The sequence below is a fragment of the Acinonyx jubatus genome, chromosome D1, assembly GCF_027475565.1.
Source record: "Acinonyx jubatus isolate Ajub_Pintada_27869175 chromosome D1, VMU_Ajub_asm_v1.0, whole genome shotgun sequence".
Taxonomy (NCBI): Eukaryota; Metazoa; Chordata; class Mammalia; order Carnivora; family Felidae; genus Acinonyx; species Acinonyx jubatus.
This window is the reverse complement of record NC_069390.1, coordinates 91,932,410-91,955,756: the sequence shown is the minus strand read 5'-3', so window position 1 is coordinate 91,955,756 and position 23,347 is coordinate 91,932,410. Positions and strand designations below refer to the sequence as shown.

At 37.7% G+C, this 23,347-nt stretch overlaps 1 protein-coding gene across 6 annotated transcripts in view; it reads right to left on the bottom strand.

The window, feature by feature from the left end:
• The window catches only part of LOC106976583 (olfactory receptor 8B12-like), a 44,754-nt gene that overhangs the window by 5,740 nt on the left and 15,667 nt on the right, over positions 1-23,347 (bottom strand). Inside the window, exons 1-4 of one of the 6 annotated variants that reach the window (XM_053203941.1) lie at positions 21,158-21,265; positions 20,007-20,040; positions 14,671-14,727; positions 12,894-13,975 (exon numbers count right to left, since the gene is read on the bottom strand). In XM_053203941.1, coding sequence (XP_053059916.1) covers positions 13,010-13,942 — 933 coding nt within the window. In that variant the 5' untranslated portion in view covers positions 13,943-13,975; positions 14,671-14,727; positions 20,007-20,040; positions 21,158-21,265 and the 3' untranslated portion in view covers positions 12,894-13,009. Of the gene's footprint in view, positions 1-12,893; positions 14,728-20,006; positions 20,058-21,157; positions 21,266-23,347 lie in introns of those variants that run through there. The other 5 variants (XR_008290589.1, XM_053203942.1, XM_053203943.1 and 2 more) reach the window with 5 other exon arrangements.

Genomic DNA, 23,347 nt, shown 5'->3' with positions numbered 1-23,347 from the left:
TCTTAACCACTTAATTACAGTATAAAGTACAAAAGGATTAAAATAGCTATACCTACAATAATTTGTTAATGGATACACAATATATAAAAAGGTAAATTATGACATCAGAATATAAAAGGGGAAGAATAAAATGGTAGAGTTTCTGTATGCAATTAACGTTATATTGCTATCAGTGTAAAATAGACTGCTATCTCTATAAGTTGTTTTATGTACCAACTTCAGTAAGTTTTTAACCGCCTAAGCTCTTAAATAAACGTAATATTAAAGACAAGAAAGTATCAGAGAAAATGTTCAGAGACAACCATAAAACAATGAATAATATGGCAACAAATACGTATCTATCAATAATTACTTTGAATGTAAGTGGAGTAAATGCTCCAATCAAAAAACATAGGGTAACAGAATGGATAAAAAAAAAAAAAAAGACTCACTATATACTGTCTACAAAAGACCCATTTTAAACCTAAAGACACCTGCAGATTGAAAGTCAGAGGATGGAGAAACATTTATCATGCAAATGGATGTCAAAAGAAAGCTAGAGTAGCAATATATTGGGCAAAACAGACTTGAAAACAAAGACTGTAGCAAGAAACAAAGAAGGACACTAAATAATAATAATAATAATAATAATACGGGGAACAATCTAACAAAATATATAACAATTGTAAATATTCATGTACCCGACACAGGAGTACCTAAATACATAAAATGGTTAGTAACAATCATAAAGGAACTAACTGATAATAATACAATAACAATAGGGGACTTTAACACCATACTTGCATCAGTGGACAGATCAACTAAACAGACATCAAACAAGGAAACAATGCCTTTGCATGACACACTGGACCAGATGGATTTAACACATATATTCAAAACATTCCATCCTAAAACAGCAGAATACACATTCTGTTCAAGTGAACATGGGACATTCTCCAGAGTAGATCACATATTAGTCCACAAAACAAGCTTCAACAATTCAAGAAGATTGAAATTGTATCATGCACCTTTTCTGACCACAACACTATGAAACTAGAAGTTCGCCAGAAGAAGAAACCCAGAAAGACCACAAATACATGAAGGTTAAATAACATGCTACTAAACAATGAATGGTTCAACCAGGACATCTAAGAAGAAATTAAAAAGTACATAGAAACAAGTAAAAATGAGAACACGATGGTTCAAAACTTCTGGGAAGCAAGAAAAAGCTCAAATAAACAACCTAACCTTACACCTAAAGGAACTAAAAAAAAAAAAAAAAAGGAAACAAAACCTAAAACCAGCAGAAAGAAGGAAATAATAAAGAATAGAGCAGAAATAAATGACATAGATACTAAAAAATATAATAGAACAGATCAATGAAACCAGGAGCTGTTTCCTTGAAAAGATCAACAAAATTGATAAACCATTGATAAACCTCTAGCCAGGCTTATCAAGAAAAAAAGAGAAAGGATTCAAGTAAGTAAAACCACAAACTAGAGGGGAGAGGTAACACGAGAAATGCAAACCATCATAAGAGAATGTAATGAAAAACTGCATGCTAACAGATTGGACAAGCTAGAAAACATGGATAAATTCCTAGAAACGTATCTACCAAAGCTCAAACAATAGGAAATAGAAAATTTGAACTGACCCATAACCAGCAAAGAAATTGAATCAATAATCAAAAACCTCCCAAAAAACAAGTCCAGGACCAGATGGCTTCACAGGAGAATTCTACCAAACATTTAAAGAAGAGTTAAGGCGGCGTAGGAGGACGCTGGGCTCACCACGTCCTGCTGATCGCTTAGATATCACCCACATCTGCCTAAATAACCCAGAAAACTGCCAGAAGACTAGCAGAATAGACTCTCTGGAACCAAGCGTAAACAAGAGGCCCACGGAAGAGGGTAGGAAGGGGAGAGAGGCAGTGCACACTACACGGACTGGTGGGAGGGAGCCAGGGCAGTGGAGGGACAGTCAACCTGGCGAGGCAGAGCCCCTGAGTCTGGCTTGCAAAAGCAGAGGGGCTGTACTGCCTGAGTTCTGACAGCCAGTGGGACTTAACATCTGGAATGTTATAAGTCAACAGCTCTCCTCTCGGAGAGTGGGGAGGGCAAGAGGACACTGGGAGGGAGAGTTGTTGAACTCCAGAAGACAGAGCTCAGCTCAGTGGGGAACAAAGCCACTGGCAAGCACCATTTCTTCTCCCATCCCCCAGCCAAAATTCCAAAGGGAGCCAGTTCCCGTCACCGAACTTGCTTGCACCGTGCAAACACCCAATGCTGTGCTTCTGTGGATCTATCCCTCCAATGGGTCTGCCTCCCTCCCAGTGCTGCAGAGCCCCTCCCGCAGGGGACCACCTATGGCAAAGTGAGCTAAGACCACCCCTCCTGCCCTGTGCACCTTGCAGATCCACCCCGGCTAATATGCCAGATCCCATCAAAGCAGCACCACAAGCCTGGCAGTGTGCAAGTAGCCCAGACAGGGGCAACACCACTCCACAGTGAGTTCTGCCCCTGGGAGAGGGGAAGATAAGGTACACACCAGTCTGACTGTGGCCCTAGCGGTGGGCTAGGGGCAGACATAGGGTCTGACTGCAGCCCTGCCCACCAACACAGGTTACTCAGGACAGTACAGGGGAAGTGCCCTGCAGTTGGGAGCTACCGCAGGGACTACCCAAAATGATGAAAAGGAAGAATTGTCCTCAAGGGAAACTCCAGGAAATAGCAACAGCTAACAAATTAATCAAAACGATTTAAGCAATATAACTGAACAAGAATTTAGAATAATAGTCATAAAATTAATCACTGAGCTTGAAAAAAGTATAGAGGACAGCAGAGAATCTATTGCTACACAGATCAAGGGACTAAGAAATAGTCATGAGGACCTTTAAAAAATGCTATAAATGAGGTGCGAAATAAAATGGAGGCGACCACAGCTCGAATTGAAGAGGCAGGAGAGAATAGGTGAATTAGAAGATAAAATTATGGAAAAAGAGGAAGCTGAGAAAAAGGGAGATAAAAAAAAAATCCAGGAGTATGAGAGGAGAATTAGAAAACTAAGTGATGCAATCAAACAGAACAATATCCGTATAATAGGAATTCCAGAAGAGGAAAAGAGAGAGAAAGGGGCTGAAGGTGTACTTGAACAAATCATAGCTGAGAACTTCCCTGATCTGGGGGAGGAAAAAGGCATTGAAATCCAAGAGGCACAGAGAACTCCCTTCAGACGTAACTTGAATCGATCTTCTGCATGACATATCATAGTGAAACTGGCAAAATACAAGGATAAAGAGAAAGTTCTGAAAGCAGCTGGGGATAAACACTCTCTAACATATAAAGGAAGACCAATAAGACTTGTGACGGATCTATCTACTGAAATTTGGCAGGCCAGAAAGGAATGGCAGGAAATCTTCAATGTGATGAACAGAAAAAATATGCAGCCAAGAATCCTTTATCCAGCAAGACTGTCAGTCAGAATAGAAGGAGAGATAAAGGTCTTTCCAAACAAACAAAAACTGAAGGAATTCATCACCACTAAACCAGCCCTACAAGAGATCCTAAGGGGGACTCTGTAAGTGAAATGTTGCAAGAACCACAAAATACCAGAGACATCACTACAAGCATGAAACCTACAGACATCACAATGACTCTAACCCCATATCTTTCTATAACACTGAATGTAAATGGACTAAATGCTCCAAACAAAAGACATAGGGTATCAGAATGGATTAAAAAAAAAAAAAACAAGACCCATCTATTTGCAGTCTACAAGAGATTCATTTTAGACCTGAGGACACCTTCAGATTCAAAGTGAGGGGATGGAGAACTATCTATCATGCTACTGGAAGTCAAAAGAAAGCTGGACTTGCCCTACTTATATCAGACAAACTGGACTTTAACTCAAAGGCTGTAACAAGAGATGAAGAAGGGCATTATATAATAATTACAGGGTCTATCCATCAGGAAGAGCTAACAATTATAAATATCTATGCACTGAATATCAGACCCCAAATATATAAAACAATTAATAACAAACATAAGCAACCTTATTGATAAGAATGTGGTAATTGCAGGGGACTTTAATACTCCACTTACAACAATGGATAGATCATCTAGACACAGGATCAATAAAGAAACAAGGGCCCTGAATGATACATTGGATCTAATAGACTTGACAGAGATATTTAGAACTCTGCATCACAAAGCAACAGAATATACTTTCTTCTCAAGTGCACATGGAACATTCTCCAAGATAGATCACATACTGGGTCACAAAACACTATACAAGAATTGTATACAATTTCATAAGTATACAAGAATTGAGATCATACCATGCACACTTTCAGACCACAATGCTATGAAACTTGAAATCAACCACAGGAAAAAGTCTGGAAAATCTCCAAAAACATGGAGGTTAAAAACATCCTACTAAAGAATGAATGGGTCAACCAGGTATTAGAGAAGAAATTGAAAAATATATGGAAACAAATGAAAATGAAAATACAACACTCCAAACGCTTTGGGATGCAGCGAAGGCAGTCCTGAGAGGAAAATACATTGCAATCCAGGCCTATCTCAAGAAACAAGAAAAATCTCAAATACAAAATCTAACAGCACACCTAAAAGAAATAGAAGCAGAACAGCAAAGACACCCCAAACCCAGCAGAAGAAGAGAAATAATAAAGATCAGAGCAGAAATAAACAATATAGAATCTAAAAAAAAAAAAAACTGTAGGGCAGATCAATGAAACCAAGAGTTGGTTTTTTGAAAAAATAAACAACATTGATAAACCTCTAGCCAGGCTTCTCAAAAAGAAAAGGGGGATGACACAAATACATAAAATCATGAATGAAAATGGAATTATTATCACCTCACTGGAATACAATGGTCTTAACTCCAAAGCGAGATGAATGTGGACAAGACAACTCCTAAAGCCCACAGAGGAAAAGTTCTCTTATCTCACCTCCACCTAGCAGACCACCTGGAATGCTGATATCTCACATTCCCGATGGCTGATCCCTGGGGCATGCTGTTTCCTTACCAGGCTGGATGCTGTGAGGTGATGGATGACAACTTCCTTTCTGAGAGTCAGTAGAGTTTAATCAAGCTCATTGTGCTTATTACAGAAACAATGTATTTTATTTCATTTTATATAAATATTCAAAGAGGGTGATGAAAAGAAAGAAAATGGTTGTTTCTAGGAGAATGACCTATATAAATGTGATTTCACAAAAGAGAGTCACTATAAATTTTGATGTTGAGGACTATAAAACATTAAGGCGAAAAAGTAAAATTCTAGATGGATTCTGCCCTCAAATTATATCAGAGACCTCTTGAAATATGTACCTCTCTTGAAATAAACTAAAATTTGGACAATGAAAAAAAATGGAATTATTACAACCAATCCCTCAGAAATACAAACAATTATAGGGAATACTACCTAAAATTATATGCCAACAAACTGGACAACCTGGAAGAAATGGACAAATTCCTAAGCACCCACACACTTCCAAAACTCAAACAGGAAGAAATAGAAAACTTGAACAGACCCATAACCAGAAAAGAAATTGAATCAGTTATCAAAAATTTCCCAACAAATAAGAGTCCAGGCTCAGATGGCTTCCCTGAGGAATTCTACCAGATATTTAGAGCAGAGATAATACCTATCCTTCTCAAGCTGTTCCAAAAAATAGAAAGGGAAGGAAAACTTCCAGACTCATTCTATGAAGCCAGCATTACTTTGATTCCTACACCAGACAGAGACACAGCAAAAAACGAGAACTGCAGGCCAATATCCCTGATGAATATGGATGCAAAAAATTCTCAATAAGATACTAGCAAATCAGATTCAACAGCATATAAAAAGAATTATTCATTATGATCAAGTGGGATTCACTCCTGGGCTGCAGGGCTGGTTCAACATTTGCAAATCAATCAATGTGATACATCACATTAATAAAAGAAAAGAAAGAACCATATGATCCTGTCAATCGATGCAGAAAAAGCATTGACAAAATTCAGCATCCATTCTTAATAAAAACCCTCAAGAAAGTCGGGATAGAAGGAACATACTTAAACATCATAAAAGCCATTTATGAAAAGCCCACAGCTAATATCATCCTCAATGGGGAAAAACTGAGAGCTTTCTCCCTGAGATCAGGAACACGAAAGGGATGTCCATTCTCACCACTGTTGTTTAACAGCGTGTTGGAAGTGCTAGCATCAGCAATCAGACAACAAAAGGAAATCAAAGGCATCAGAATTGGCAAAGATGAAGTCAAACTTTCACTTTCTGCAGATGACATGATATTATACATGGAAAACCTGAAAGACTCCACCAAAAGTCTGCTAGAACTGATACATGAATTCAGCAAAGTTGCAGGATACAAATCAATGTACAGAAATCAGTTGCATTCTTATACACTAATAATGAAGCAACAGAAAGACAAATAAAGAAACTGATCCCATTGACAACTGCACCAAGAAGCATAAAATACCTAGGAATAAACCTAACCAAAGATGTAAAAGATCTGTGTGCTGAAAACTATAGAAAGCTTATGAAGGAAATTGATGAAGATATAAAGAAATGGAAAAACATTCCATGCTCATGGATTGGAAGAATAAATATTGTTAAAATGTCAATACTACCCAAAGCTATCTACACATTCAATGCAATCCCAATCAAAATTGCACCAGGATTCTTCTCAAAGCTAGAACAAGCAATCCTAAAATTTGTATGCAACCACAAAAGGCCCCAAATAGCCAAAGTAATATTGAAGAAGACGACCAAAGCGGGAGGCATCACCATCCCAGACTTTAGCCTCTACTACAAATCTGTAATCATCCAGACAGCATAGTATTGGCACAAAAACAGACACATGGACCAATGGAATAGAATAGAGACTCCAGAATTAGACCCACAAAAGTATGGCCAACTAATCTTTGATAAAGCAGGAAAGAATATCCAATGGAAAAAAAGACAGTCTCTTTAACAACTGGTGCTGGGAGAACTGGACAGCAACATGCAGAAGAATGAAACTAGACCACTTTCTTACACCATTCACAAAAATAAACTCAAAATGGATAAAGGACCTGAATATGAGACAGGAAACCATCAAAACCCTAGAGGAGAAAGCAGGGAAAAACCTCTCTGACCTCAGCCTCAGTTTCCTACTTGACACATCTCCAAAGGCAAGGGAATTAAAAGAAAAAAAGAACTATTGGGACCTCATGAAGACAAAAAGCTTCTGCACAGCAAAGGAAACAATCAACAAAACTAAAAGGCAACCAACGGAATGGGAAAAGATATTTGGCATATCGGACAAAGCGCTAGTATCCAAAATCTATAAAGAAGTCACCAAACTCCACACCCAAAAAACAAGTAATCCAGTGAAGAAATGGGCAGAAAACATGAATAGACACTTCTCTAAAGAAGACATCCAGATGGCCAACAGGCACATGAAGAGTTGCTCAACGTTGCTCCTCCTCAAGTAAATACAAATCAAAACCACACTCAGATACCACCTCACGCCAGTCAGAGTGGCTCAAATGAACAAATCAGGAGACTATAGATGCTGGCGAGGATGTGGAGAAACAGGAACCCTCTTGCACTGCTGGTGGGAATGCAAACTGGTGCAGCCGCTCTGGAAAACAGTGTGGAGGTTCCTCAAAAAATTAAAACTAGATCTACTCTATGGCCCAGCAATAGCACTGCTAGGAATTTACCCAAGGATACAGGAGTGCTGGTGCATAGGGGCACTTGTACCCCACTGTTTATAGCAGCACTCTCGACAATAGCCAAATTATGGAAAGAGCCTACATGTCCATCAACTGATGAATGGATAAAGAAATTGTGGTTTATATACACAATGGAATACTATGTGGCAATGAGAAAGAATGAAATATGGCCTTTTGTAGCAATGTGGATGGAACTGGAGAGTGTGATGCTAAGTGAAATAAGTCATACAGAGAAAGAGAGATACCATATGTTTTCACTCTTATGTGGATCCTGAGAAACTTAACAGAAGACCATGGGTGAGGGCAAGGAAAAAAAAAAGTTAGAGAGGGAAAGAGCCAAAGCATAAGAAACTCTTAAAAACTAAGAACAATCTTAGGGTTGGTGGGGGTATGAGGGTGGGGAGGGTGGGTCATGGGTATTGAGGGCACCTGTTGGGATGACCACTGGGTGATGTATGGAAACCAATTTGACAATAAATTTCATATTAAAAAAATAAAATAAAATAAAAAATAATAAAAAAATAAAAAATAAAGAAGAGTTAATACCTATTTTGTTAAACTATTCCAAAAAATAGGAGAGTAAGGGAAACTTCCAAATTCCTGATTCTATGAGGCCAACATACTGTCATACCAACAACAGATAAAGATACCACTAAAAAAGAGAGTTACAGGCCAATATCCCTGATAAACATAGATGCAAAAACTCTCAATAAAATAATAGCAAACCAAATTCAATGATACATTTTAAAAAATTCACCATGATCAAGTGGGATTTATCCCTATGCTGCAAAGGTGGTTTACTATTCACAAATCAATCAGTGTGATATATCACATCAATGAGAGAAAGGGTAAGAACCATAAGATCATTATAGTAGATGCAAAAAAAAAAAAATTTGACAAAGTTCAACATCCATTCCTGACAAAACCTTCAACCAAATGGGTTTATGGTGTATGAACATACCTCAACATAATAAAGGCCATCTATGTAAAACCCACAGCTAATATCATCTTTAATGGAGGAAAACTGAAATCTTTACTCCTAAAGTCAGAAACACAACAGAGATGTCCACTGACACCATTTTTATTCAACTTAGTACTGAAAGTCCTAGCCACAGCAATCAGACAACAAAAAGAAATAAAAGGACTCCAAATTGTTAAGGAAAAAGTAAAACTTCCACTATTTGCAGATGACATAATACAATATGTAGAAAACACCTAAGCCTCCTCCAAAGAAGACTGCTAGCACTGATAAATTCAGTACAGTCACATGATACAAAATCAAAGTAATGAAATCTGTTGCATTTCTATACACCAATAACCAAGCAGCAGAAAGAGAAATCAAGGAATTGACCCCATTTATAAGTGCACCAAAAAACACAAGATACCTAGGAATAAGTCTAACCAAAGAGGTAAAAGATCTGTACTCTGAAAACTATAGAACACTTGTGAAAGAAATCCAAGACAACACAAAGAAATGGAAAGACATTCCATACTCATGGATTGAGGAAAAATATTGTTAAAATGTCTATATTACCCACAGCAATCTATACCTTTAATGCAATCTCCATCAAAATTGAAACAGCATTTTTCACAGAACTAAAAGAAACAATCTTAAAATATGTATGGAACCACAAAAGATCCTGAATAGCCAAAGCAATATTGAAAAAGAAAAGTGAACCTGGAGGCATCACAATTCTGGACTTCAAGTTATATTACAAAACTATAGTAAACAAAAGAGTATGGTACTGGCACAAAAGTAGACATATATGTCAATGGAACAGGATAGAAAATCCAGAAATAAACCCACAATTATAAGGTCAATTCATCATTGGCAAAGTAGTAACGAATATCCAATGAGAATAAGACAGTCTTTTCAACCAATGATATGGGGAAAACTGGATGGCAACATTCACTGAAATAGACTAAAATAAAATGATGGAAGTAAAATAGAATTTGAAAAAATTTACACAAAAGTAAAAAATATAATAAAAAAATTAAAAATATTTTAATAAAAATTGAAAATAAAAATGATTTTTTTCTCTTTCTGCTGAATTCTGTGGTTCAGGTTGTGCAGATTGTTGTGCTAATCTTCAGATGAGTTTTCTAGGTGTGCAAGATGGTTTAGTGTTGGTCTGGCTGTATTTCATGGATGCGAGACACACAAAAAACTTCCATGCTGTTCCGCCATCTTGGCTCCCTCTTCACAACATGCCATTGTTTTTAAAATTGCTGTTCTTGCACTCTCAACAATAGCCAAATTGTGGAAAAAGCCTAAATGTCCATCAACTGATGAATGGGTAAAGAAATTGTGGTTTATATACACAATGGAGTACTACGCGGCAATGAGAAAGAATGAAATATGGCCCTTTGTAGCAATGTGGATGGAACTGGAGAGTGTTATGCTAAGTGAAATAAGCCATACAGAGAAAGACAGATACCATATATTTTCATTCTTATGTGGATCCTGAGAAACTTAACATAAACCCATGGGGGAGGGGAAGGAAAAAAAAAATGAAGTTAGAGTGGGAGAGAGCCAAAGCATAAGAGACTCTTAAAAACTGAGAACAAACTGAGGGTTGATGGGGGGGGGAGGGAGGGAAGGGTAGGTAATGGGCATTGAAGAGGGCATCTTTTGCGATGAGCATTGGGTGTTGTATGGAAACCAATTTGACAATAAATTTCATAAATTCAAAATAATAAAATAAAATAATAAAATAAAATAAAATAAAATAAAATAAAATAAAATAAAATAAAATAAAATAAAAAATAGCTGTTCTTGGGGCGCCTGGGTGGCTCAGTTGGTCAAGCCTCCGACTTCGGCTCAGGTCATGATCTCGCAGTTTTTGAGTTCAAGCCCTGCATTGGGCTCTGTGCTGATAGCTCAGAGCCTGGAGCCTGCTTCAGATTCTGTATCTCCCTCTCCCTCTGCCCCTCCCCTTCTCATGTTCTGGTTCTCTCTGTCTTTCCATAATGAATAAAACGTTTAAAAAAATTGCTGTTCTTGATGTGATGGTGTCTTTGTCTTCTAGAGGCTGAAAATAAAATTAACCTTTCTGGAGGAGGGGAAATGCTCGCAGTGAGATCTGGATGGCAATATTCAAAAGAATGAAACTAGACCACTTTCTTACACCATAAAAAAAGAGAGAGAGAGAATTCAAAATGCATGAAAGAACTAAATGTGAGATCTAAAACCACCAAAATCCTAGAAGAGAACACAGACAGTAACTTCTTTGACATTGACAGTAGCAACTTCTTTTTAGATATGTCTCCTGAGGCAAGGGAAACAAAAGCAAAAATAAACTATTGGGACTACATCAAAATAAAAAGCTTCTGCACAGGAAAGGAAACAACCAGCAAAACTGAAAGGCAACCTATGAAATGGGAGAAGACACTTGCAAATGACATCTAATAATGGAGTCATATCCAAAATATATAAAGAGAGGCATCTGGGTGGCTCAGTTGGTTAAGTCTGTCTCTTGATTTCAGCTCGGGTCATGATCTCACGGTTCATGAGATCGATCCCCACTTCTGGCTGTGTTGACAGCACAGAGCCTGCTTGGGATTCTCTCTCACTGGCCTTCCCCTGCTCACACTGTATCTCTCTCTCTCTCTACACAAATAATTTATCGAATTCAACACCGAAAAAACAAATAATTCAACTACAAAATTGACAGAAGACATGAACAGACAGTTCTCCAAAGAGGACATACAGATGGCCAGCAGAAACAAAAATGCTCATCATCACTTCTCATTAGGGAAATGCAATGAGAGGGGTGCCTGAGTGGCTCAGTCGCTTGAGTGTCTGACTCTTGATTTTGGCTCAGGTCATGATCTTGTGAGATTGAACACCACATCGGACACTGCACTGAGAGTGCAGAACCTGCTTGGGATTTTCTCTCTGCCCCTCCCCCTCTGCCCCTCTGTATCCTCTCTCTTTCTCTTTCAAAATAAACTTTAAAAAATACAGTGAGATATCACCTCACACCTTTCAGAATGGTTAAAATCAACAACACAACAAACAACAGGTGTTGGCAAGGATGCAGAGAAAGGGGAACACTCTTAGACTATTGGTGGAAATGCAAACTGGTGCAGCCACTCTGGGAAACAGTATGGCTGTTTGAGGTTCCTCAAAAAGTCAAAAATAGAACTACCTTATAATACAGCAATTGCACTACTAGGTATTTATCCAAAGAATACAAGAACACTAATTCAAAGGGATACATGTATCCTAAGTGTTTATAGCAGCATTGTTTGCATTAGGCCAAGTGTCCATCAATTGATGAATGGATAAAGAAGATGTGGTATACACACACACACACACACACACACACACACACACAAGTAAATACTATTTAGCCATAAAAAGAATGAAATGTTGCCATTTGCCATGACAATGATGGAGCTAGAGAGTATAATGCTAAGTGAAATAAGTCAGTCAGAAAAAGACAAATACCATATGATTTCACTCATATGTGGAATTTAAGAAACAAAACAAACAAGCAAAGGGGAAAAATAAGAGAAAGAGTGACAAGGCAAGAGACAGACTCTTAACTGTAGAGAACAAAGTGATGGTTACCTGGGGGGAGGGGGGGGGGTATGAGTTAAATAGGTGATGGGGATTAAGGAGTACACTTGCCATAATGAACACAGGGTGGTGTATGAACTGTTGAATGACTATATTGTACACTGGAAACTAATATAACACTGTGTGTTAATTAAGTGGAATTAAAATAATAACTTTTAAAAAGGGAAAATATGGAATATCAACAAGTTATTTCTAAAACATTATTTATTGAGAAGTTACATTAAATTACTATATAGAATCAGTTTATACTATGCTAAAATATCATACTTTCAAAATGAAATCTGTAAGACAGGCAATAAAGAAAAAAAACATGGCAGAAAGGAAAGGAAAACAAAGTAGATTAGAATTCAAGAGCCTGGATTCCAGTCCCACTTATGGGAACCACTTAGTTGTATGGCCTTGGAAAACATATATAAAATGTCTAAGTCTCCAATGCCTATTAAATAAGCTCAGAAAAAATGGTTTATAAGCCCCATTTCAGATTAAATGATTTATGATTGTAGAAAAAAATGCATAAAAGAGTCATGGAATAGTCGAGGTGGGTCACGGGATACAGAAAATAGATATGTAGTAAACATCCATGAAACATAAAGACTTAAAATTCTCTTTTTTACAGAAGATAAAAAACTAGAACTTGGATCTGTCTTGGAAAACACACACACCAATAAACAAAGCATTGTATCTTCTTCAAATGCTACTTTTTCAAGAAGATATTTTTCTTTCCAAGGTTTTCCTCAGGGAAACTTTGACATCCTTGTTCCTCAAACTGTAGATCAGTGGGTTTAACATGGGCACCACAATGGTATAGAACAGAGAGGACACTTTCCCTTGGTCCAGGGGCAAAATAGAAGGTGGTTTGAGATACATGAAAGCCCCAGAACCAAAGAAAAGAGAAACCACAATTATATGAGAGCTACATGTACTGAAAGCTTTGGACCTGCCCTCAGTGGAGTGAATGTGCAGAATGCTGGACAGAATCAGAGCATAAGAGATGAAGATGGTGATAATGGGCATTCCAATGTCAATGGCCACAAGGATGAAGACCACCAGTTCATTTACATAAGTGCTGTTGCAGGACAGCTCGAGGAGAGGAAGGATGTCACACATGAAATGATTGAGAAGGTTGTCAGCACAGAAGGTCAGACTTGCTATGCTTCCCGTATGGACCATAGCCCCTGAAAGCCCCATCACGTAGACACCCAACAAAAGGAATAGACAGACCTGAGGAGACATGGTGACCATGTACACCAATGGTTTACAGATGGCTACATAGCGGTCATATGCCATCACTGACAGGAGGAAGGACTCAGAAATGACAAAGAAGCAGAAGAAAAAGAGTTGAGTCATACACTCTGCATGCAAGATGATGTTCTTCTTTGAGACAAAACTCTTCAGCATTTTGGGGGTGATGGTAGTGGAGTAGCAGAAATCTATTAAGGAGAGGTTGAAGAGTAAAAAGTACATGGGAGTGTGTAGGCAAGAATTCAACCGAATCAGGGCTATCAAGGCCAGGTTTCCCAGCACAGTGACCATGTAGAAACCTAGAAACAGGAAGAAGAGAGGGATCTGGAGTTCCAGCTGGTCTGTTAAACCTGTAAGGATAAACTCTGTCACAGAAGAGTTCTTAGCTGCCATTCTCCTCTTGGGGATGAGTGGAGCAAGGGCAGTCTGGAGAAAAGAAAAGAGAACCAGTTAGACAGAAAGAAATACCACCACTCACCCAGGATCCATCCCCCATTCTGAAGAACGGAATCCACAGAGAGATTTGAACGTTAAGACAGATGGTAGGAAGGCTTTTACTGTTTGTTATGGATCTGTCCTACAGCCCAAGTGACTTTATCTTCCAGAGAGAACAGTTAGAGTCTAAACTTTGCCTCCAGAGAGAAAACAGTAATTTATTCATATCCCAATTCATTAAAAAATAAGACAGATATCTTTTAGATCTTTAAGTTAGTCCATGTTCTATGTCCTTCTATCTCCTGCCTGTGCTTCCATTGCTAAACCCTGGGCCTCTTCCCTGAAGAGAGTCCTGTCAAAAGACACTGCGACCCCTCGAACCCCCACCACTGGGTCACTGCTGTCAAATCAAGAAGGTGAGGCCACATTTTTACAGTCTCTCCTAGCTCAAGTGGGTTTAGGTTTCATGATAATTTTTTAAAGCTAGCACCTACTTAAGTGGTTCCTATGAGATGCTAGACACTAAGAGCTGTATGACAATATTATTATCCCTATTTTGCAGATAAGACAACAAAGTCCTCAAAATACTGGGGTGCGGCCAGAAGGTGGACTTTAGCAGTCTGACTCTCAGGTGTACCCTCATAACCGCTATGTTACATGACTGACAGGGTTAGGAAGTCACTCACCTTCCTTCAGTTTAGAGCTGTAATGCTATACTCTACTGTTTCTTGTCCACAATTGTCCTGCGATAGAAAATTACCATAATGAATAGAAAATGGTAGTTTGAGCTAAGAACCCTCCCCTTCCAATCTGATCTAAAGGATCAGAAACCCTAATTTATCTTGTAGCCATTTCTACACTGAAGAACATGATTTCCAATTGTTAATTTGGAAGCTATAACTATAAGGAAGGAGATGCGCCATTTCCAGACCAGAGAATAACAGGAAATAAGAAGTTTTATTCGGATTACAGATCTCAGTGGCCTAATTATTAAGACAAAGACTCCCTCAAAACCATTTCCTCAGAGATTATTTTCCCAAAGGAATAAGAAGTGTTTATTTATACCCTTAGTATTGGTTGATTTGGCTTTTAGAGACAATTATTTCCACAGACATTTATCCAGTACTATTAAAAGAAAATTCATTGTGGAAAAAAAATTATCATCATTACTATTTTTGAATGCCCAGTAATATACCTGACACTGAACCCTTCTACTGACTTCTGGCTGCCAATATCCAATACAAATACGGAATCCAGGCACCTATTTTGTAACCACTAGCCTAAACTTCCTCCTGACGAGAGCTACTGAAATCCATGAAGCTAAGGTCTTCATTTTCTTGGATCTGGCAAACTCTTGGGAAGAAACAAGTAAATATGCTGCGACTTTAATAAAAAGAAGTGCTTAGAATTTGGAAAGATCAACACAAAAGGCTATTATAAATTAGGGTAGAACATTCAGTCATTTCTTCATATTCTGATTCATTCTAGGAATGAATTGCAGTATGTCTAGCTCAAACAAGAAGCTAGATTTCTCTGATCCCCTTACTCTGTCTTCCCATGGACTATAAGATTAATTGCAACAAAATAATTTCTATCAAGTAAATGCTCCTAACCTCTGCCAAGAACAGCCTTTTCCTAAGTTACTAACTGGTCAAAAGTGCCTTTGACTATCCCTGCCTTCCACCCACTTTTCTTGAAGCGCTATTGGCTTTCTAGCTTCTTGGTGCTCTCAAATTGAATCCTGCAGGCTAAGATTCTCAACGTAGGCAAACGTGCAAAGTTGTTCTTCCTCTTTAGTTTGCTTTTGTCTTTTTCTGTCTTCTACTCTCCACACAAGCTTCTACCTTGACAAAAGTTGTCTATCATTTGACTTGATCTCTCAGAGCTCTAGGTACCATTCTTTAATAGCAAGCATACACACTAACAGGATTTTAGACCTGAAGACACTTGGGAAATTATCAATTCAGTATTTCCCGAATGTGGATGAACACCACAATTACCTGGGGTGTTTATTAGAAAGAAATTCTGGGCTCGCCACCCAGACCTTCTGAATCAGAATCTGTATGGGTATGAGTATAGTAATTATATTTTTTAATCTTTCCAGGTTATTACAAATCAGCAATTTATGGATGGACAAAGCCAATATTTACCCCCATCTTATATACAGTGACACTAAGGAGATCCCGAGAAGTAAAGCCATTTGCCCAAGGTCACAGATCTAATTTAAGTCTCCAGGTTTCCAGTCTCTCCTGGTCCTTGGGGTCTATATGACCTCCTGATGGGCTGGAATGCAGAAAACAAGTCCTTTAAAAGTAAGCTATCAGACTTCAGATTTTAGATGTAAAGTAGTAGCTAATATCACACTACCACCCTCTAACCATAAACAAGTATATGACTGGAAAAAATATATAAAGCATCTATTTGAAAGCTTTGAGAAGCAGACAGCTCAGGGAGGAAATTCTTAAGAAAAGGCAAGAAAATGAACTACCATTTTCACCCTTTCTCTCTAAGGGCAGTTTCCAAATCAAACCTAGTGAAATGGAGCCCAAGCGAACAGCAGCAGCCTCTACTAGTGGAATAAAGATCAGTGTTCAGGGATGCTAGGACAGCTGGAATCTGTGGGGCAAGACATGAAAAGGAAAAAGCCAAAGAAAAGGACCCTCAGGCATATGCATAGAGGACACCCTTGAGTTCTTAGCTGAATTCTAAATTTTGTATGTTCATGGCAAGACTCTATATGTCTAGGACACAGCAGCTCTTGGAAGACTAGGACCTGAAGAGATGTCACAGAGGATCCACAGCACTGGGGAGCTGTTAGGATTCTGGCCTAGTGAGAGTGGAGACTCTTTGATGAACAAAGCAGACGTTAAGATGACAGCTCTGAAATCCATACCCTAAGAATAAGGACTAGGCCATCAGGTTAAGGGCAAAGCTGAACTAGACCTATCATAACAAAGGCTAAATCCAAGTCTTAGCAGGATCAGGGTGATCTACTAGGAACTGCATCCCAGAACAAAAGGCAACAATCTATAGAGAAGAGTAACATAATCCACTGTCTCTATAATATATTCATAATTCCAGCATCATAAAACAAAAAAAAAAATCACTAGAAATACAAAGAAGCAAGAAAATATGACCCAACACCATTTGTTGAAAAGACTTGTCTTTTTTTTCCATTGGATATTCTCTCCTGGTTTGTTGAAGATGAGTTGACCATATAGTTGTGGGTCCATTTCTGGGTTTTCTACTCTGTTCTATTGATCTATGTGTGTGTTTTTGTGCCCGTACCATACTGTCTTAATGACTACAGCTTTGTAACATAGCTTGAAGTCTGGAATCTTGATGCCTCCAACTTTGCTTGTCTTTTTCAGGATTGCTTTGGCTATTTAAGGTATTTTGTGATTGCACACAAATTTTAGAATTATTTGTTCTAGCTCTGTGAAAAATGCTGATGTTGTTTTGATAGTGATTGCATTGAATGTGTAGATTGCTTTGGGTAGTATACACGTTTTAACAATGTTTATTCTTCCAATCCATGAGCATAGGAATGTTTTCTTTTTCTCCATTTCTTTGTGTCCTCTTCAATTTCTTTCATAAGTGTTCTATAGTTTTCAGAATACAGATATTTTACCTCTTTGGTTAGGCTTATTCCTAGGAATCTTATGGGTTTGGGTGCAATATTAAATGGGATTGATTCCTTGATTTCTCTTCCTGCTGCTTCATTATCAGTGTATAGAAATGCAACAGATTACTGTACATTAATTTTACATCCTGAGACTTTGCTGGATTCATGTATTAGTTTTAGCACGGTGAAGTCTTTCAGGTTTTTTGCATAGCGTTTCATGTCGTCTGCAAATAGTGAAAGCTTAACTTCCTCATTGCTGATTTGGATGCCTTTTATTTCTTTTTGTTCTCTGATTGCTGAGGCTAAGACTTCCAGTTCTATGTCAAATAGTAATGGTGAGAATGGACATCCCTGTCTTCTTCCTGAACATAGAGGAAAACCTCTTAGTTTTTCTCCATTGAGGATGGTATTAGGTATGGGTCTTTAGTATATGGCCTTTATGATGTTGAGGTACGTTCCATCTATCCCTACCTTGTTGAGCTCTTTTATGGAGAATGGATGCTGTATTTTGTCAAATGCCTTTTCTGATCTATTGAGTGTATCATATGGTTCTTATCCTTTCTTTTATTAATGTGGCGTATCATGTTGATTGGTGAATATTGTAGCACTGCTGCAGCCCAGGAATAAATAAATCCCACTTGATCGTGGTAAATAATTCTTTTAATGTACTGTTGGATTCAATTTGCTAGTATTTTGTGGAGAATTGACTTTTTAAAATAATAGATGAAATAATCATATTGTTTTTATCCTTTCTTTTGTTGATGTGATGTACCACATTGTTTGATTTACAAATATTGGACCACCCCTTGCATCCCTGAAATAAATCCCATTTGATTGTGGTGAGTGGTTTTTTAATGTACTGTTGGATTTGGTTTGCTAATATTTTGTTTAGGATTTTTGGATCCATGTTCATCAGAGATACTTGCCTGTAGTTTTCTTCTCCTTCTCCTTCCCCTTCCCTTTCCCCTTCTCTCCTCCTCCTCCCCCTCCTCCTCCTCCTCCCCCTCCTCCTCCTCCTCCCCCCCCACCTCCTCCTCCTCCTCCTCCTCCTCCTCCTCCTCCTCCTTCTTCTTCTTCTTCTTCTTCTTCTTCTTCTTCTTCTTCTTCTTCTTCTTCTTCTTTCTGTAGTATCTCTGTCTGGGTTTGGTATCAGGGTAATGTTGACCTCATAGACTCAATTTGGAAGTCTCTTTAGTCTTCTACTTTTTTGGCATAGTTTAAGAAGAATAGGTATTAATTCTTAATTGAATGTTTGGTAGAATTCACCTGTGGAGCCATCTGGCCCTGCACTTTTATTTGTTGGAAGGTTTTGATTACTGATTCAATTTTATTGCTACTAATCAGCCTGTTCAAATTTTCTGTTTCCTCCTGATTCAGTTTTGGAAGGTTGTATGTTTCTAGAAATTTTCTTCTAAGTTGTCCCACTTGTTGGCATATACCTTTTCATAATTACCTCTTATAGTCTTTTGTATGTCTGTGGCATCAGTTGTTTTTTCCTTTCCCTCATTTCTGATTTTATTTGTGTCCTCTTTCTCTTTCTTGATTAATCTGGTTAAAGAGTTATCAATTTTTTGTTGATCTTTTCAAAGAACCTGCTCCTGGTTTCATTTATCTTTTCTGGTTTTGTTGTTGTTGTTGTTGTTTTTGGTCTGTAGTGGTAATTTATTTCTACTCTAATGTTTATTATTTCATTCCTTCTCCTAGCTTTGGGCTTTGTTCCTCTTTTCCTAACTCCTTTAGGTCTAAGTTGGGTTGTGTATTTGAGATTTTTCTTGTGCCTTGGGTAGGCCTATATTACTATAGATGCCCCTCTTAGAACCACTTTTGCTACATCCCAAAGATTTTGGAATGTTGTGTTTTCATTTTCCTTTTTCTTCATGTGTTTTTTTATTTCCTTTTCAGTTTCTTGGTTGACCCATTCATTGGTTGGTAGCATGGTGTTCAGCCTTCATGTATTTGTGTTCTTTCTAGATTTTTTTCTTGTGATCAATTTCTAGTTTCACATTGTTTTGGTTGGAAAAGGTGCATGATATGATTTCAATCTTTTTTAATTTACTGAAACTTGTTTTCTGCCCTAACATGTGATATATCCTGAAAGATGTTCCAGGTGTCCTTGAAAAGAATGTGTATTCTGCTGTTTAGGGATGGAATGTCCTGTATAGTTCTATTAGGTCCATCTAGTCTAATGTGTCATTCAAAGCCAATATTCCTTTGTTGATTTTCTGTGGATGATCTATCCACTGGTGGAAGTGAGGTGCTAAAGTTACCTACTGTAATTATATTACTTTAAAAAATTATTTAATATATTTTGTCTAGTTTTTTAATTGCTTTTGGTAATATGGCCAATCCAATATAAGTTATCTGTCATAGCCAAAACCAGAATTCGTAATTGTTTACCTTCACTTGACTGGCTTTTCATGATTTCCAAAGCCTAAAAGGAAGAGAGAGGGAAAGACCAAGAGAAACAAAAGAAGAATATATTCATAAGAATATATGCCTGGGATATAATAAGCACTCAGTAAATACTATGTACTAATATTTTTAATGCTCTGTGTTCAAGAATACTTTAAGCATATTGAGGTTCCTCAAAAAATTAAAAATAGATCTACCCTATGACCCAGCAATAGCACTGCTAGGAATTTACCCAAGGCATACAGGAGTGCTGATGCATAGGGGCACTTGTACCCCAATGTTTATAGCAGCACTTTCAACAATAGCCAAATTATGAAAAGGGCCTAAATGTCCATCAACTGACAAATGGATAAAGAAGATGTGGTTTATATATACGATGGAATACTACTTGGCAATGAGAAAGATTGAAATCTGGCCATTTGTAGCAACGTGGATGGAACTGGAGAGTGTTTTGCCAAGTGAAATAAGTCAGGCAGAGAAAGACAGATACCATATGTTTTCACTCATATGTGGATCCTGAGAAACTTAACGAAAGACCAGGGGGGAGGGGAAGGGAGGGAACGTTACAGAGAGGAAAGGAGGCAAACTATAAGAAACACTTAAATACTGAGAACAAACTGAGGGTGTGGGGGAGACGGGAAAGTGGGTGATGGGCATTGAGGAGGGCACCTGTTGGGATGAGCACTGGGTGTTGTATGGAAACCAATTTGACAATAAATTACATATGTGTGTGTGTGTGTGTATGTATGTATGTATATATATATATATATATATATATATATATATATATATATATAAAGAATACTTGCAGAATATTCAGAACATTAAAGAATGTACTTTTATGAATGTTCCTATTGAGTATGTCATCTTTGACATATACCAAGAATATATTTTTCTCATAGATATATGCAATGAATATACCCTATTTATGTAGTAAATATTCTTCAAGTGATTAGTCTTCTTAATATAAATAATGAAAAAACATGTGAAGAGTCTTAGAAAATTTGAGGAAGACTGTGTCATGTTTTTTTTAGTATTCCTGGATACCCCATAAAAAAACAGCACAACTAAACAGCAAAGCTTAGTTCCATTAACAACATCTATGACAAAAATAAATGATATGTTATCCCCTTTACCTCCAAACACAAGCAGATGGGCACAAACCACCAAGAGGTTAAAATCTGCTTAGTATCAGCATCTGTGCAGGAAGAAACAGAAGGAAGCAACAGGACATCTGACAAACCTGAAACTCCAAAACAACTAATCAGTGTTCCAAATAACTCTCAAAAGGCCAGTTTGAAAATAACATGTAAAACTGGAAGGGATTTTTATTCTCCAGTAGTGGATGAATTTTAATTACTCTATAGTAAGATCTGAAGGGGCTTCCACAGTCTGTGCACTATGAACTCTCAAAATAAAGCAACCAAAGCTCCCTACAGGAATAGGAGTAAAACCCAAATTAAACAGAACAAGGTAAATAAAGACAAAAGATCCAGATAAAGGTGGAAAGGGGACAGAGCCAGGAGATTTCAGACAGTAAGTCATCATATTTTTTAACACTTCACAAAAGCAACAGAATAAGGAGTTCTATAGGCATTAAGTTAGAAAAAAACTAATTTAATATAAAGATGAACAGTAGAAAAGAATCAAGATGAAACTCCATATAAAATTATAAGTAAAAAGAATAATTTTTTGACAGAAAATGTGGAGCAAACCAGAAAGACTTACTGTATTAGTCTGCTTGGGAAACCATAACAAAATACCACAGAATGGGTCATTTAAGCAATGGAAGTATTTTTTTCCCACAGTCTGGAATTCAGGGAGCCTACAAACATGATCTCTGATGAGGACTCTCTTCCTGTATTAGACTGCCCCCTTTCAGTGGGTCCTCACACGGAAGAAAGAATGGGCTCTAGTGCCTCTTCCTTATCTTATGAATGGCACCAGCCCTATCAGATTAGGACCTTTTGGCCTCATGTAACCTTTATCCCCTACTTTTAGGGCCTTTCTCAGAATACAGTCACATTCAGGGTTAAGGCTTCAACGTATGAATGGGCGGGGGGGGGGGGTGGTAAGGGAACACAGTCCATTGCCCATTACTATAAGTAAATGAACACTATTACATTATTTCAAAATGAACTAAAACACATACAGGTATGAAAGAACAACAAAAGGCAGAATTAGAAAAGCTTATAAATTAGGCAATTGAACTTGGGAAATTATTAGAAATAAAGGAAAAATAATTTAAGAAATATGACTGATTAGAAGTAACTGAAGAGCAAATGAACACAACAGATAATACCTTAGGAGAAATAGAAGGTGAAAAAGTTGGTGGCAAAAAAAGAGACAGAGAGAAAAGAAATTAAGAGGATTTATGGGAAAGCAACAAATACAGACACCAGCCAAAGAAGATCAAATCTACATAGAGTAGGAGCTCCAAAGGAGAAAACCAAACTGTGGGACAGAACAGAAAATAAAGACTACAATTCATAGGCCTTTTCCTAGTGTCAGGAAAAAGAAGAAGGAGAAGAAAAGGAAGGAGAGGAAGGAGAGGAAGAAGAAGAGGAAGGAGGAGGAGGAGGAGGAGAAGGGGAAGAAGGAGAAGGGGAAGAAGGAGAAGGAGGAGGAGGAGGAGAAAAGATTTGAAGTGACCTATTGAAAAGAATCATCGCACTTAAGGAAATTCCCAAAAATATTAATATCAAAACATATCCCACTGAAATTATTGGCCATTTTTAGAAATGTCCTACTTCTTTCTGAAAAGACCTCGAAACAATTATCAAGCCAGAAGCAATGAGCCTCTCTAGCATCTAATTACTCATCTTGAAATACATTTTCACCACTAAAAGAAAGCACATTTCCTGGAGAGAGGGTTGATTCCTGGACTGAAGAATGAAATGTATGAGATGAGTTCAGAACATCTTGTCATATCAGATAATTCTTTCGTTGTATTCAATTTCTTTCATCAGTGTTCTACAGTTTTCAGAGTACAGAACTTTCACCTGTTTGGTTAGGCTTATTCCTAGGTATCTTATTGTTTGTAAATGGGATCAATTCCTTGATTTCTCTTTCTGCTGCTTCATTATTGGCATATAGAAATGCAACAGATTTCTGTACCTTGATTTTGTATCATGAAGACTTTGTTGAATTCATGCATCAGTTCTATCAGTTTTTTTGGTGGAGTCTTTTGGGTTTTCCACATAGAGTATCATATCATCAGGAATGAGCAAACGTTTGACTGCTTCCTTGACGATTTGCATGCCTTTTATTTCTTTTTGTTGTCCGTTTGCTGAGGCTATAACTTCCAGTACAATGTTGAACAACAG